General features: G+C 40.5%; 3 protein-coding genes across 5 annotated transcripts; all 3 read right to left on the reverse strand.

The window, feature by feature from the left end:
• Positions 1–725: 725 nt before the first annotated feature.
• Positions 726–1,310, reverse strand: LOC115749950 (stigma-specific STIG1-like protein 4). Its single transcript, XM_030687008.1, has one exon. It carries the CDS (start codon positions 1,308–1,310, stop codon positions 726–728), a length of 585 nt encoding a protein of 194 aa, XP_030542868.1.
• A 1,329-nt stretch (positions 1,311–2,639) lies between these two features.
• LOC115750024 lies at positions 2,640–5,004 on the reverse strand. 3 transcript variants are annotated; one of them, XM_048274399.1, is made up of 2 exons: positions 4,982–5,004; positions 2,640–3,095 (listed from the first exon to the last, which is right to left on the reverse strand). In XM_048274399.1, exon 2 carries the CDS (start codon positions 3,082–3,084, stop codon positions 2,878–2,880), a length of 207 nt encoding a protein of 68 aa, XP_048130356.1. In that variant the 5' UTR covers positions 3,085–3,095; positions 4,982–5,004; the 3' UTR covers positions 2,640–2,877. The 3 variants fall into 3 exon arrangements, with proteins under 3 accessions (XP_048130356.1, XP_030543011.1, XP_048130355.1); XM_030687151.2 differs by lacking the exon at positions 4,982–5,004 and adding an exon at positions 4,603–4,692 and having other exon boundaries at positions 2,640–3,101; XM_048274398.1 differs by lacking the exon at positions 4,982–5,004 and adding an exon at positions 3,604–3,627.
• Positions 5,005–6,229: 1,225 nt separating this feature from the next.
• On the reverse strand, positions 6,230–9,245 carry LOC115749987 (GDP-L-galactose phosphorylase 1). The gene is made up of 7 exons (XM_030687056.2): positions 8,539–9,245; positions 8,291–8,412; positions 8,092–8,151; positions 7,724–7,966; positions 7,444–7,629; positions 7,089–7,337; positions 6,230–6,994 (listed from the first exon to the last, which is right to left on the reverse strand). The coding sequence occupies exons 1-7, from the start codon at positions 8,654–8,656 to the stop codon at positions 6,653–6,655; spliced, it is 1,320 nt and encodes a 439-aa protein (XP_030542916.1). The 5' UTR covers positions 8,657–9,245; the 3' UTR covers positions 6,230–6,652.
• Between the last annotated feature and the right edge of the window lie 3,610 nt (positions 9,246–12,855).

Consider the following 12,855-nt stretch of genomic DNA (forward strand, 5'->3'; position numbering starts at 1 on the left):
CTGTGTTCGTATTAATGACAATCTGTACCTTCATTGCTCATTGCATCAATAATAGATTTCTAATGGATTCTGGTGACGGCAAGCAACATGCTAAAGCTTCTATTACCCTGTTTTGGTACCTTTCACGTGCCTCCAAACGATATATGTTCATGTCCTTCTTACAAGGACAAATAGAAGAGGCTCGAGAACAAACATACTTTTACATTAGCTCTTCTGTTTTGTAACGATTTGATTTGTGCAGTTATTTTTCTTTTATCTTTGGAGGGAGTTTTGTTTCCATTTTGGAGTAGTTTGTTCTCGTCTAAAGGATTTTCCAGGTGGAAACTATATCATTTTCAGTAGCATATTTTCCCGAAATGGGGTTAGTCTTCATCAGTTAATTGTACGTCATAGCATCAAGCTTGAGCCAAAAACAGACAGGTATCAAGGGAGAGTGATTGGACTATGAAAACAGTTAATATTTAGTGGACTCAATAAACACGAGACCACCTCTTTTCTTACTAACAAAATGACTTCTTAGACCAGAGGATACATTTCATGAAACTATCGACCTAAATATACGTTTCACATTGGAATTTCATACTGTGTAGTGCATATGGCTATGACCCATACACAGCATGAGAAACATGAATATAGACTGATTATTACAACAATAAATAACATCCACATATGAAATTCAATACTAGAGGAATTAAAGAACACACGAACTAACGGATAGGCGGCCTTCAAGCGACCGCAGGTGGCTGATCTCCCTTGGGTGGGCGGGGCGGAAAAGGCCAGGGTTGCTTGGGAGGCCAGGGTTGCTTGGGAGGGTAAGGACTGCGTGGTGGCAGAGGCCAGGGTTGCTTGGGAGGGTAAGGGCGGCGCGGTGGCAGAGGCTTGGCATATCCGCACATGCCGAAGAGACATGGAACCCCAAAGGGACAGCGGTTGAAGCACCGACCGCAGTGAAGCGGATTGATGTTTATGTTCCTGCAGAGGCCGAAGCAGCACTGCCAAGTGTAAGGGCACCTGATGGCGCACAACCCACAGTGGTCGACGTCCGAAGTGATGTCAACACACCGGTTCCTGCAGCACTGCTTGCGGAATGGCGGATACTCCCCTTGGTTGCATATCCATGACCTGCTCCAGCACCCGACGGGCCTCGGCCATCCGTCCTTGGACACCATCTTTAGCCATGGAGACGACGATGAGGCATTGGTTGCATTTTTCCAGACCCTTGAAGTTGTCGGCTTAGCTTCCGTTATCAAGGAACATGCATATAACAAGAGTAGCCACGAGAACACGATTAGCACATTGTGTAGCCGCATCGTTGTGAGATGATGCAGTAGGATAATTGGTGAGCTTGGTGCTGTATTTATATAAAGGTTAGGAGGAGGGATCATTGTTTAATTTGATCTTGTGGGAGAAGACTGAATTCATGTTTTTCTTACCTGGCAGAGTCATGAGGTTTCATGTTGTAGGTGGTGACCCTGGTGTGGGGGTGAACGGCTTAATTCGTGATGAGGGATTGGCTTATTATTTGCTGTGGTTCAAGGGCCTTTTGCTTCATTAATAAGTTCATGATTTAAAGCTGTAACGGCATTAGCAGGCTACTACTTCATCATCCGTGATAAGCATGAACAATCAGTAGGGGATTCCGGTGACAATATGGTTCCATTTTAAGCTGATAAGGTTTAGGCTAACTAGGACAACTAAACAACCACTGATGATTAATTAAATGGATTAATTCTTTCTATCCACAAGATTATTAATCTTAGTTATTATCCACAGGCACTTGCTAAGATCCAGGCTGATCAACAATGTCTGAAAATTCTTGACCATTGCAGCAGATATGAGCAAGCTCAGCATAGGATGCTTAAAAATCTGCTTATTTATGCACTCACAGCAAATGACAGAGCCATCATTCATATCAGATGTTGATGAAACTCTCGTGTCTAGGCAAGCTCAAGTGCTCACTCGAACTGGGTTTTGATTCGAACTCTGTTTTGATTCTCCTAGAGTTCGAATAGCTTGAATTATCAATCAAGTCAAGTACGAAAACTTGGTGACTTCGAGACAAAGCTCGAGAAACTAAGATGGATCTAGCTCAAACGGAGTACCGAGCTGTACATAATCGAATCAAGCTGATGCATAAAACCATGTCGGACTATTTACACCCTTATAGGATTGAGGACGAGGTTGATCAGATCGATTTTCTAGGCTCCCTATTTGGCATGCGATCAAAATCCAAGATTTGAAGTATGATGCCATTAAAGTAAGTCTTCAAACAATGTTTAAAAAAGAGCTTATTTCAATCGGACCATCGTCAAAGAAAGGTCTCGCTGAAACCCAACTGAACTGGCACGATCTATGATCCTAGACTTACACCTTATATCGAGCTCCTTCAGAGTTCAAATATACCGCAAAAGATCCGCATGAGAATACTTATTTTGCACATTTTTCGATGAGATGTCGCATAATTTCATCATTCACAACAACCAATTGAACAGCAGGCGAGCATTTTGTAGGACAAGCTCCAGTTTAATGCTTTCACAAGAACTGACTCGAGGGCCAGACAAATGAAAGCAGCATGACAATCCGGATGCATCATTAAGAACACAAACCTATCAAACCAAAGCAGCATGACAATCCGGATGCATCATTAAGAACACAAACCTATCAAACCAAGGACAAACCGAACAATCTATTGACAAATACACTTCTTATCTTCCATCTCATTCTCTGTAAGTGATGAAAAGGTCTCCTTCCTGGACTTATTAAACAGAAAGGTGGGAAACGTGCATTACCCATAAGACTCGAAGTGTTTGCGCTAGAAAGACCGAACCCAGAAAACAAATTGTCGACTTTGACTTTCTATTTGCACCTTCAAAGGTACTACTTGTCATTGTCCTCAGCATTCTGCTGCTCATAACGGCGTTTGTATTTTGCAATCTGCCCCAAGCTCTGAGCCATTTGACGTCTTGCTCGGAAATGGTAAACTTTGCCAGTATTGTGTATCTTTGTCATCATAACATGCATCAATCTCCCACTCTGGGTCACATACGATATCCATTGCATCTGAGGGTGTATCCCTTTCTTCATTTTTCGTTTATCTGCAGCCCAAGAAGAATATACAATAAGAAGAAGTAGACACAAGATTCAACCAAACAATTCACATGAAGGACACCATTCTCCATGATTCATCATTAGAGAGGCAGGTCCTGTAAGCAAGATGTCATCTATAACTAACAAAAAACTAAAAATGCTAACAGGGGACAGAATATGTATGAAAACAATGAGTTTCGGTTCTGAATGTCGCTGGGAGAAGTCATTGGCCAAAAGCAATTTTGAAAAAGTTAAATTATTGGCACCCAAGCTACTCTCCAATGAATAAAGTGACCTAACTTCACATAAGAGGAAGCAGAGATACTCCAATAGTATTTGCCAAAGACAGATCTAAGAAAATTCACCAACCGATGAGCTCATATTTCCTTAAACAACAAGGAAGAAGGTAATTTTACCATGCTTTCATGTTCATGAAGAATCTTCAGAAAAAAAAAAATACAAAAAAACAGATCATCAGAATAATCAAAAGATTGTCAAAAGAACATATGAAATTACTGGAAATCTACATTCCACCAACACAAAAGAGCACCTTAATCCCTGGCATGTGATATCTGCCTCGGGCATGTTACCAGTAGCGACTCAACAATGAATGTAGACGGTAGAGTACTAGAGATAGATCATGAAATTTTCCACAACACTAGAATAAGAAAATAAGATTTACACATTTCGATTAATAGGGGATGATCGATTATGGTAAGTGCCTAATGACACTAGCTGGGAAACAGCACAAAAAGGCAAAATATGAGGGAAAGACGAGACGCAACACAAAGTCCTCAACCTCGACCACATGCACTTTGTTTCTACACTACCATTCAGAACCTACACTTTAGCAAAAACCAAAGCAGAGACACAAGACACGCATAAACAGCTTCTTATAACTGATATCGTAAAAGTGTCGATTAAGATTTCACTTCACTGCAACTAAAAGTGAAACGGGTGTTGCATTATGTTACAGCAGTCCATAGGACACCTATAGTCCAGCATATTAACTGACATTCAGTTCTTCATTTAACATTAACATTTACGAAGAGGGGAGTCCCTTACAAGTTACAAGCAGTTGATGTCTTATCCCCGTTTGTTTCGACTCGGGGACGGCCAAGGGGCACATCAAAAGCACTCAACCCCCCGCCCCGTCAACGACCAACGATTTTTCTTTGCACAAAAATCGAGCATTCTCAATTTTTTTACTCCACTGCATTCTCCAGAATCAACGAATCAAATTCAAAGAACAAATTTTTAAACAACTCCCAAGTACAACAACAAACTACAGAACAGGTTTCGGAGCTCCAGGAATTAGCATTTAGCCGTACTTTAAACGACTATACACGAAATACGCAGATCATAAGAAAAAAAAGATCCAGCTTCTACGCAGAAAACGAAAACCTAAAGCGAATTCATACGTACAGAGGCGAGGTTCAGCGGCGTCGACGGGCGCAGAAACCCAAAGTGGAAGCGAATGTGTGTCTCTGGCGAGGGCTTGACTCCGACGGCGGCCGAGTCGACTGTGTCTCTGGCGATTCGTGTGGAGGGAGTTGAAGCAGGAACTCCCTCAGGCCACTTTGGCAGTGGAGATGGAGATGGAGATGGAGATGGAGGCCGATGTCTGAGTCAATTGTGATTGGGCCTCCTATCAATATGGGCTTCTGCAGCCCGCACCCACCTTATGGCATTTTCTATCTTGAAAGAAGTTTACCATAGTAAAATGCTCTCAATTCATTTAATTCTTTATTTGATTAGAATGATGTTCATATGTATAATTTTTTTTATTTTGAAAATTTTCTAGTAGGTGTGTATATTTGAAAATTCGTTTCTAAGGACCAGCAACAGTAACGGAAACATGACACGTCGAGAAATAGAGAGTTCTAATTCTTATATTGATAAACTACTGAGGGATTGCCTCAGTGGCCACTCTTCTCACTTGGAAAGAGAGAGGGGTGGGGTTTGAATTTGATGAGTAAGAGAGAGTAGGGTTTTGCAATCTACACACGGCATATAGCCACACAATGTGACTTGAATACTAGAGCAAGATAGGAAAGAATCAAAACCACAAAAAAAAAAAAAAAAAACTCTTACATTGACAGTGCAATGACTTCCCAACTAACATATATTAGATCAATATCATACAAAAAAAAAATGCAGTTTGTGTTGATAATATATCGTTCATAATAATAGATTATCTAGTTTGAGTTGCTTTCCCGATTTCTTACTTTGAATGCAAATATTATGGATATATGTGGGCTAGATTTCTAGCGATGAACAAGTTAGAACAAACTGAATATCGTTAAGATTTTATATCCGAATCTTCTATTCTTAACGAAAGATTGCAAGATAATTTTTGTGGAATTGTTTTGGGCGTGATTAGGGGCTAGTGATGAAGCCATTGTAAAATATGTAATCTCGGCTCTCCCCATAGAGTAGTATCGATATTCCGATGGAATCGGATAAATCTCTAGTGTACTTACCGTTCCTCATTATTATTATTATTATTATTATTTTGGGAAATTTATACATTTTGTGTTAGACTTGAATTGCAAGATCCATTAGTTATCGTGATATTTCACAACATTATATAAGAAACTCACCTTTGTTTTGTAGAATTTGTTTTTCTGCACAATATCATATTTCCCTTTTAAGTATGTTTTTTCGTTTATTTAGAATTCATCTATCACCACGGCATTGTATTTTCCGAATTCTCAGGATTCTATCTTAAGATCATATTACCTAACAATGGAAACATACAATCTATGAAGAAATTCACAATTATGAAAGCAAATGCCCAGGCCAAGTATCTAGTCATAGATAATTTGTATGATTCAAGGAAGTCCACATGGTTGAAAATAAAAAATGAAAGTAACTAATTCAAAAACCCACTTAACTTGAAATTAATTATTTTTGAAATATCGGTTAGGTCTAAGTTAATGCCATTTACCCTATTGGTTCGTCAAACTACAATTTTTCATCTTTTTCTCACAATCAAGTAAAATTCAAATAACAGCACAGGCAGTGCATCATTATCGTTTATCTCACCCACAAGACAAGACTGGATACAAATTAAAGGTACATCACAGTTAATAAGAAAATCTGCCTTGTTTTACATAAATCTGAAAATGAATTATTGAGCAGAGCACATTGAATATATTAATTTTCAATGATTTCAGGTAGTTTATCTCATTTTTGCTTTGAACTGGGAGAAAGTAGTATTGTCCACTTCAGGCAAGAGGAAAACTTAAGCAGTTACTTGAAAGGGAGCATCCATCTGAACTAAAATTTAAGCAGGAGAGTTGAAACATCAAGCTGTCGGAGGATACTAGATAACATCCTCAGAAGCGTACCAATACAGTAATTTACACCAACGGTTGATTCAGGGTGAACACAGATGAAACATTCTAAAAACAGACACTACACACCGACACTAGAACATCGAAACCAAGTTCGCTTATTCAGCAAGTTGCTGGCATTCCTCAGGAAGCCCCATAGCAACTGAATTTCCAGAGACACACACACACAAGACTCCCACAATGCAGATATCCAAAGGATGAATTTCTCACTGCAGGACCAGGCAATCATTCTTCCCACCCACCGTATTGGGGCAGGTGGCGGCAAAGTCCTCCAAAGGTTCAGCATTGGGCTCGTCAAGCGAGCTTTGAGCAACATAATCAATACTGCAAGAGATTGCCTCAAAGATCAGGTCGCTCACTTCCTGGAACCTCTCCTCAGATAGGGAAACCTCTGCTAGGAGCCTCCATGCATTCTCCTCAGATGCCTCCTCATAGTCTTTCTTCCTCTTTAGGACCATATGCCCGCTGATTTCCCACACAGCTGGGTTCACTTGCGTGTCCAGAAGCTCTGCACTGACTTCTCCGAGAGCTTGCTTCTCAGCATAACACTGCTCGTTACACCAACACATCAATCAGAATCTTTCATGGAGCGTATTCATGATGATGTCTTCAAAATATTGAGAAATATAAATTGGGTATCACCTGTGGGAAGACGAAAATACGCTTTCCACAATCAGATATGAGGACGTTGTAAGGTATATTGTTGTCTTGCAGGCAGATACACGAGTCCGAAACTGCATTGGACAAGTCTTGCATGGTACTTCCACCTTCAAAAACAAGACCTCTGACTGGATATTTGGCAAGTTCAGCTACATTCACCCCATTGTCAAGGGCTGCTATTTTTCGAGTGGGAGCCTTCTCAACAGGGAAGGGCACAGCCAAATAGTATGCCTGTTTGATATTGATAATCAAGTTAAATCTTTTATCCTACCGAAGTTTACCGGTCATTATTCAGCAAAGCCACTAAATTATAAATAGAAACCGATCAAGTAGACACCTGGAAATGCAGGTGATTGATGGTGGCAAATGCCCCCAGGCTGTTGTAACCTAGTCGGAAATAAGGATTTCCTGCTTCTGAAGCCATGTACAGGGCAAGCAAGAAACTCGAGTGATCAATCCTTTGAGGCAGGCACTCCAGGATGCGAGGGATCAACAGCACATGGCCATATTCAATAGGACTGACCTGTGGATATAGAAAAAGAAAGATCAGCAAACAATCTTCCCAAAAGATAGTGGAAGCAAAACAATCACTTAGTTTCAAGTAGACAAGCACGTACATTGATGGCAACAACACTGGGGGAACTATCAACATCAATTGGAGCACAGGGGAGGAACTGAGTTTCACCATCCTCGCTTGCTTGGAACTGAAAGATCACCTCTTCCTGACCAACTTTGGTGAAGTTGAATTTGCTTCCATTGAAAGGCTGGAGCACCTTATCAACACGGAACTCGGTCGGTCTCTTCTTGAGATGACGTCCTTCATTCAGCTGGGCAATGAAGCCACACTCACCCGGAATCACCTACACCAATGTCATCACACCAGAGCCCCGTATCCCCATAAGCAATCAAACTGCCTTTGTTAATCAGAAAGAACCCACAAGCTTGGGACAGCTGCAAGATAAACTTATGGAGTCAGGGAAGAGACCTTAGTTTCGCAGGCAGTGACATCATAGCGAAATAGACCCCTCTGCATCCGATCCTCCCACTACAAATCAAGACAACGAGCATTATAACACATATCGAGCAACTTGAGCTAAACACTTATAAATAACAGAACTACAACTTCCAGAACTTGCTAAACTTCCTTTTCGTGTCTGTTTTATTGTTAATTGGTTAAAATTTACCTCTCCAAGCAGAAGAGAGTCAAGAAACGCCACAGGAGGCTCCATGTCCTCATGCCCAAGCAAAGCATTGTCGCTAGGGACTTCCTTCTCCTTCTTGAAAGCATACAAAGGGAATTTCGCCCCTATTATCCATCCCAAACCAAAGTAGAAAACAGCTCAATTACGCAATCCAGAAGACGCACAAATGAAATTCACAAAATTACATAAATTACCAACCCAGAAAATAGAAAATCCAGCAAAAATTTTACCTTGAACGCAGCAATTGTTGAGACAATTGCGGCCACAACCCCGGTCACGCCCCCCTTCAACCTCCTCCTTCTGGTAATTCGAAACGACGGTCGGAACCCTCTTAATCCTGAGCATCATCTTCTCTCACCGCTTTCTTTCAACTCTCTCTCTCTCTCTCTCTCTCTCGAAATCGAAAGCAACTAGAACAGGCACGAGAAAAAATACAAGATCTAAAAACCAGCAACTTGCTTAATACACGCAGTAGAATACGTCGTAACTAGGACGAATACGAAACCCTAAAAAAGAATATGCTAGCAGTAGGGGAGGGAGGAGGGACCGCCGCCGGCGAGGAAGAGGAGGTCGGAGGGGCTGCCGCCTTCGGAGGGGAGGGCGCCTCGTCCGCCGTGCGGCGAAGGGTTGCCGACGCAGGAGGCGGCGATCAGGCAACCCTTGCGGCGTCGAACGGAGCGGGCATGGATGAGAGGCCGAGTTATGCCGTGTATAGCCGTGATGTCTTCAACTCGTCTGCCACCGGGTTCTACCCCAACGAACACAACTCGCGCAGCGATTCAAGGTGGAGAGACCGGGCGCTTGTACGAGCGATCGATCGGGAAACTTGGGTTCGGAATTTTCTAGGGTTCAAGTGAGCGATTGTGAGGGAAGGGAGAGATTTCTGCAGGCAATGTGAGCTAGGATGGTTGGCTGGGTGCGAAGGGGGAAGATGGGTGGTTCTCTTTTATAGATGAAGAGAAGAGATTGACTCCGAGGAAGACCCAGAAGATGGCCCGGCAGGTGAAAATGGGTAAAATGGACCCGACCCGGGGGACCTTCATTCGTCACTGTGAATATACTGTAGACAATACTTGTCTAATTTTCGACAGGTACCGAAATGTCCGAAGCAGAGGCTCGGCTTCGGGATCGGCCGAACAACTGGATTGGTGGTCGGACGCTGAAATGGACCACTCGGTCGGGGATGCGGGTCGGAGGGAAAAATCTAACCATGGCGAGACCACGTTAACACTTTCGTGGGCACACATTATATTTTCCTAATTACGTGGCAAGTAGCTTTCGACACGTGATTTTGAACACACTTAGCAGTCAATTTGTTTATTTAGCAGTTAAACACCTGAAAAAGATCTTAACGGAAAGCTATAAATTAACAAGAAAAGGGTAAAAAGAAACTTTTTATGACGAAATACGCGCATTAAAAATCGCACAGATGGAGAAAAAGGTAACGAAAAAGATAGAAAATAAACGATAATTAAAGATTATCTCAACGAGAATTGTTAACGAAACAACGATGGCTAATTCTCAGACCAATTACTAGGGTGAAAGCGGATTAGTGAATATAATTAGGGTGGGCTGCATCTTCCCAAGATATATTGGTCCCTCTCCACACCCACCTGCCTAAGAATGTTGAAATTTATCAATTAAAGAAAGAAATGGGTGGGCACACATGGTGATAACATGTTTGACGTTTCAACTAGCACGTCCAATAATTCTTGGCAATGGATTGACGTGGCTTATTCGATTGTTGTCCTGTTAAGAATACAAGTCCGACGGATGCGTCCAAAACCAGCCAACGGAAAATGACTTTTGCGGTCAATTCATTTCTCGACTTTTTGACTCGTTTTGAATTTGTGTATTGGTGCTTTCATTCTCTTACGCACACGTATCTCTTTTTCTCCCCGGTTGAACGAAGGAGACGTGTCGTGTTATTGTGTTGCACGATATTAACGTATCACTTTTTCTTCCGGTACAATTTGTTTGGTTGTTTATGAAAAGTGATTTTGTTTTTATTAGAAGGGGAAGTTGTTTTTTTCCCCGATCTAAGCTTATTTTTTTACTATCAATAAAAAATATTTTTTGTAGATCAATTGATTTTCCGTCATCTAAATACTATGGACTCGAAAAATAATTTTTCGTAATTAATTTTCCCTTAAACAAAAAGGCTCTAAGTTTGAATTCAATCTGCATTGTCCAAGAGTCTTTATGTATATTTTCTAAGAAAAGCTATGTGCAGGTAGATTTTTAAACTTTGAATTCCTCGACATCCGATTTTGGCAAATCAATGTCGTTACGTCCTTCAATACATGAGAAAAGTATAATGTTTCCAGAATAGGTCAATCAATCGGAACATGAATAAGCAAGTATTAATCGCTTTTCATTCTATATTAGCACTAATTTTTGTTAACATTTGGCTTTGGTTGCTTTGCATGACGAGTCCTTTATCTCTTTAGTAAATCAACCACTTAATAAATCAAACCAAGAGCATCGAGTATTTCATTTCTAATCATGCTTTTCTCGCTCCATTTAAGGAGTACAACGTCGAGTCTATCCTCGCTTGAGCAAAATCAAGGCAAATATGCCATGATCCAATCCGATGGTCAACAATAACAAGTTTCAGATCAGACTGCCAACGAGATACAAGTTCAAACATAGCTTAGATTTTAATGACTAACACAAGTATGGGCGACTTTTCCATTCAAAAAGTCACGGGAGGGTAGACTTGTCGGTTGCTCGACGAAGCTTCTTGTTTCTTGTCCGACTCTCCCGGCCACCTTGAAGCTTGGGAAGCTTTCTTATTGATGGTTCGACTCAATGAAGCTTCTTATAACGTACCCAAAAACGAAGTTGTTGCAAGTCTTTGGCAGTAGGTGATGTTTGGAGAGGCGTGAAGAGAAGAAGCTGAAAATTCTTCACAAGAGTCCAGGCGAGGAAGGTTCGGGGCGGGAGAGAGTCCGAGCCCGAGCCAAGCAAACCCGACCGTACACCAACCGGGCTCGTGGTGGGCCCTCCTTATCTCCACCTCCAAGGGAACTTTCTCGAGATGTGGGCGCTTCCCAGTTTCACGTGAGTGCCCGCCACTCTGTTTTTCACCACGTGCTACAAAAACACGTGGGGCTCGGACAATTTCCCCTTTAACAATTTTGAGGAACCAGCCAGTACACATATAATCGACCAATTTTTTTTTTATTTTATCAAAAACAAAAATCAATCTAAAAACGGCGTAGCGAATTAAGATGAATTTTTCGACCAAAAAAGAAAAAATTAAGACGAATTTTATCAGAGCCGCGAATTGGGTTGTCGAGCTCGAAAGAACAAATCTCTTCCTCAAAATTGGTTGTCCAATCCCTTGAAGCCTTCCTGGCCTTGTTATATTTTCATTTCGAATTTTTATCTCTGAACGATTTCGTTTAGTTAATAAAAAGTATTTTCTAATGAAAAAAATAATTAAGACGAATTTTATTACAAAAGCATCAGTGATTGGAATTAATGTTCCGTCTATTTTGCAGGAAATAGGAAACTTGAAAAAAATGCCTTTTTAATAATAATCACTTATATTATTCTAAATAATTAATTAATAAAAAAAATTCTTTATTGTATACATTTTCATGAATTATGAAATTATTATTTTTTAATTTAAAATATAAATTATTTAGTTTTTGGCGAAATAGCCAGGTAAGCAACAAAATAAAAGGGAACGCCGTAACTCTAGCACGTTACATTTTTTTCTCGTGATCCGTGCCGTTTCTTTGTTAAGCATGTTTTAATAATTATTTTCAAAGTGCTAAATAATTTGATGGCGAGTGTGATTTAACTGCTAATCAATGGACAGACCAGATTCGGAATCTGCTGAGGGCATGATTCTGTGTTAGTGCTGTCATGATTGACTCTTATCAAAATTCTGAATACGTCAACTAAACCAGTTTTTGAATTTTTGTGTTTTTTTTTTTTTAAGGCGGCAAGCTTCTCGCCTTCTTTCCCCACACTAATCTTTGGTCGCTTCTGACCACAAAAAAAAAAAAAAAATGGGCCGCTGAGATTTTCAACATGCGGCGTGTATCATGTCGTAAACGGTTAATTTCCTTAATTATAAATATACCAAAGTAATTACATGGCGTAACGTGATAATTATAATCGGCGATGATGTCATCCTCACTTGATATTTGTTTCTTTGGAACGTAATCGACAACGAAATATCTTTCATCGAAATTCTTTGTTCGATTGTTATTAATAAGAGACAAGTTACGTGGCGATTCCGATCGAGCACAAAGAACATATATGCTTCAAAGGATTTAATCGACAATGAACCGCAATGACACAAAATTTTTACCGGAACTTAATCAATGACAAAGTCCGATGATATAAAGATGTAACGTATGAATTTAATGGACAACGAAGACTAGAAATCTATAATTAAGATATATGTCGGAATCTAACCGACAGATAGCGACAATGAGGATACGGGAATCGAAAGATAGCGATTTTTTTTTTTTTGTTATCGTTAGCGCAAGGGTTTTACAAATAGTACGATGTAACTATTTAAAACCTAT

The sequence above is a fragment of the Rhodamnia argentea genome, chromosome 2 (assembly GCF_020921035.1).
Source record: "Rhodamnia argentea isolate NSW1041297 chromosome 2, ASM2092103v1, whole genome shotgun sequence".
In the NCBI taxonomy this organism is placed as follows: Eukaryota; Viridiplantae; Streptophyta; class Magnoliopsida; order Myrtales; family Myrtaceae; genus Rhodamnia; species Rhodamnia argentea.

What these genes read in the sequence shown, in the direction of transcription:
- LOC115749950 (XM_030687008.1), bottom strand. Translation starts at nt 1,310, where the DNA reads ATGCGGCTACACAATGTGCTAATCGTGTTCTCGTGGCTACTCTTGTTA.
- LOC115750024 (XM_048274399.1), bottom strand. Translation starts at nt 3,084, where the DNA reads ATGAAGAAAGGGATACACCCTCAGATGCAATGGATATCGTATGTGACC.
- LOC115749987 (XM_030687056.2), bottom strand. Translation starts at nt 8,656, where the DNA reads ATGATGCTCAGGATTAAGAGGGTTCCGACCGTCGTTTCGAATTACCAG. An exon ending in CAACAATTGCTGCGTTCAAG is followed by an intron (nt 8,413 to 8,538) that starts GTAAAATTTTTG and finishes GATGGATAATAG; the next exon opens with GGGCGAAATTCCCTTTGTAT. An exon ending in GTATTTTCGTCTTCCCACAG is followed by an intron (nt 6,995 to 7,088) that starts GTGATACCCAAT and finishes TGTAACGAGCAG; the next exon opens with TGTTATGCTGAGAAGCAAGC.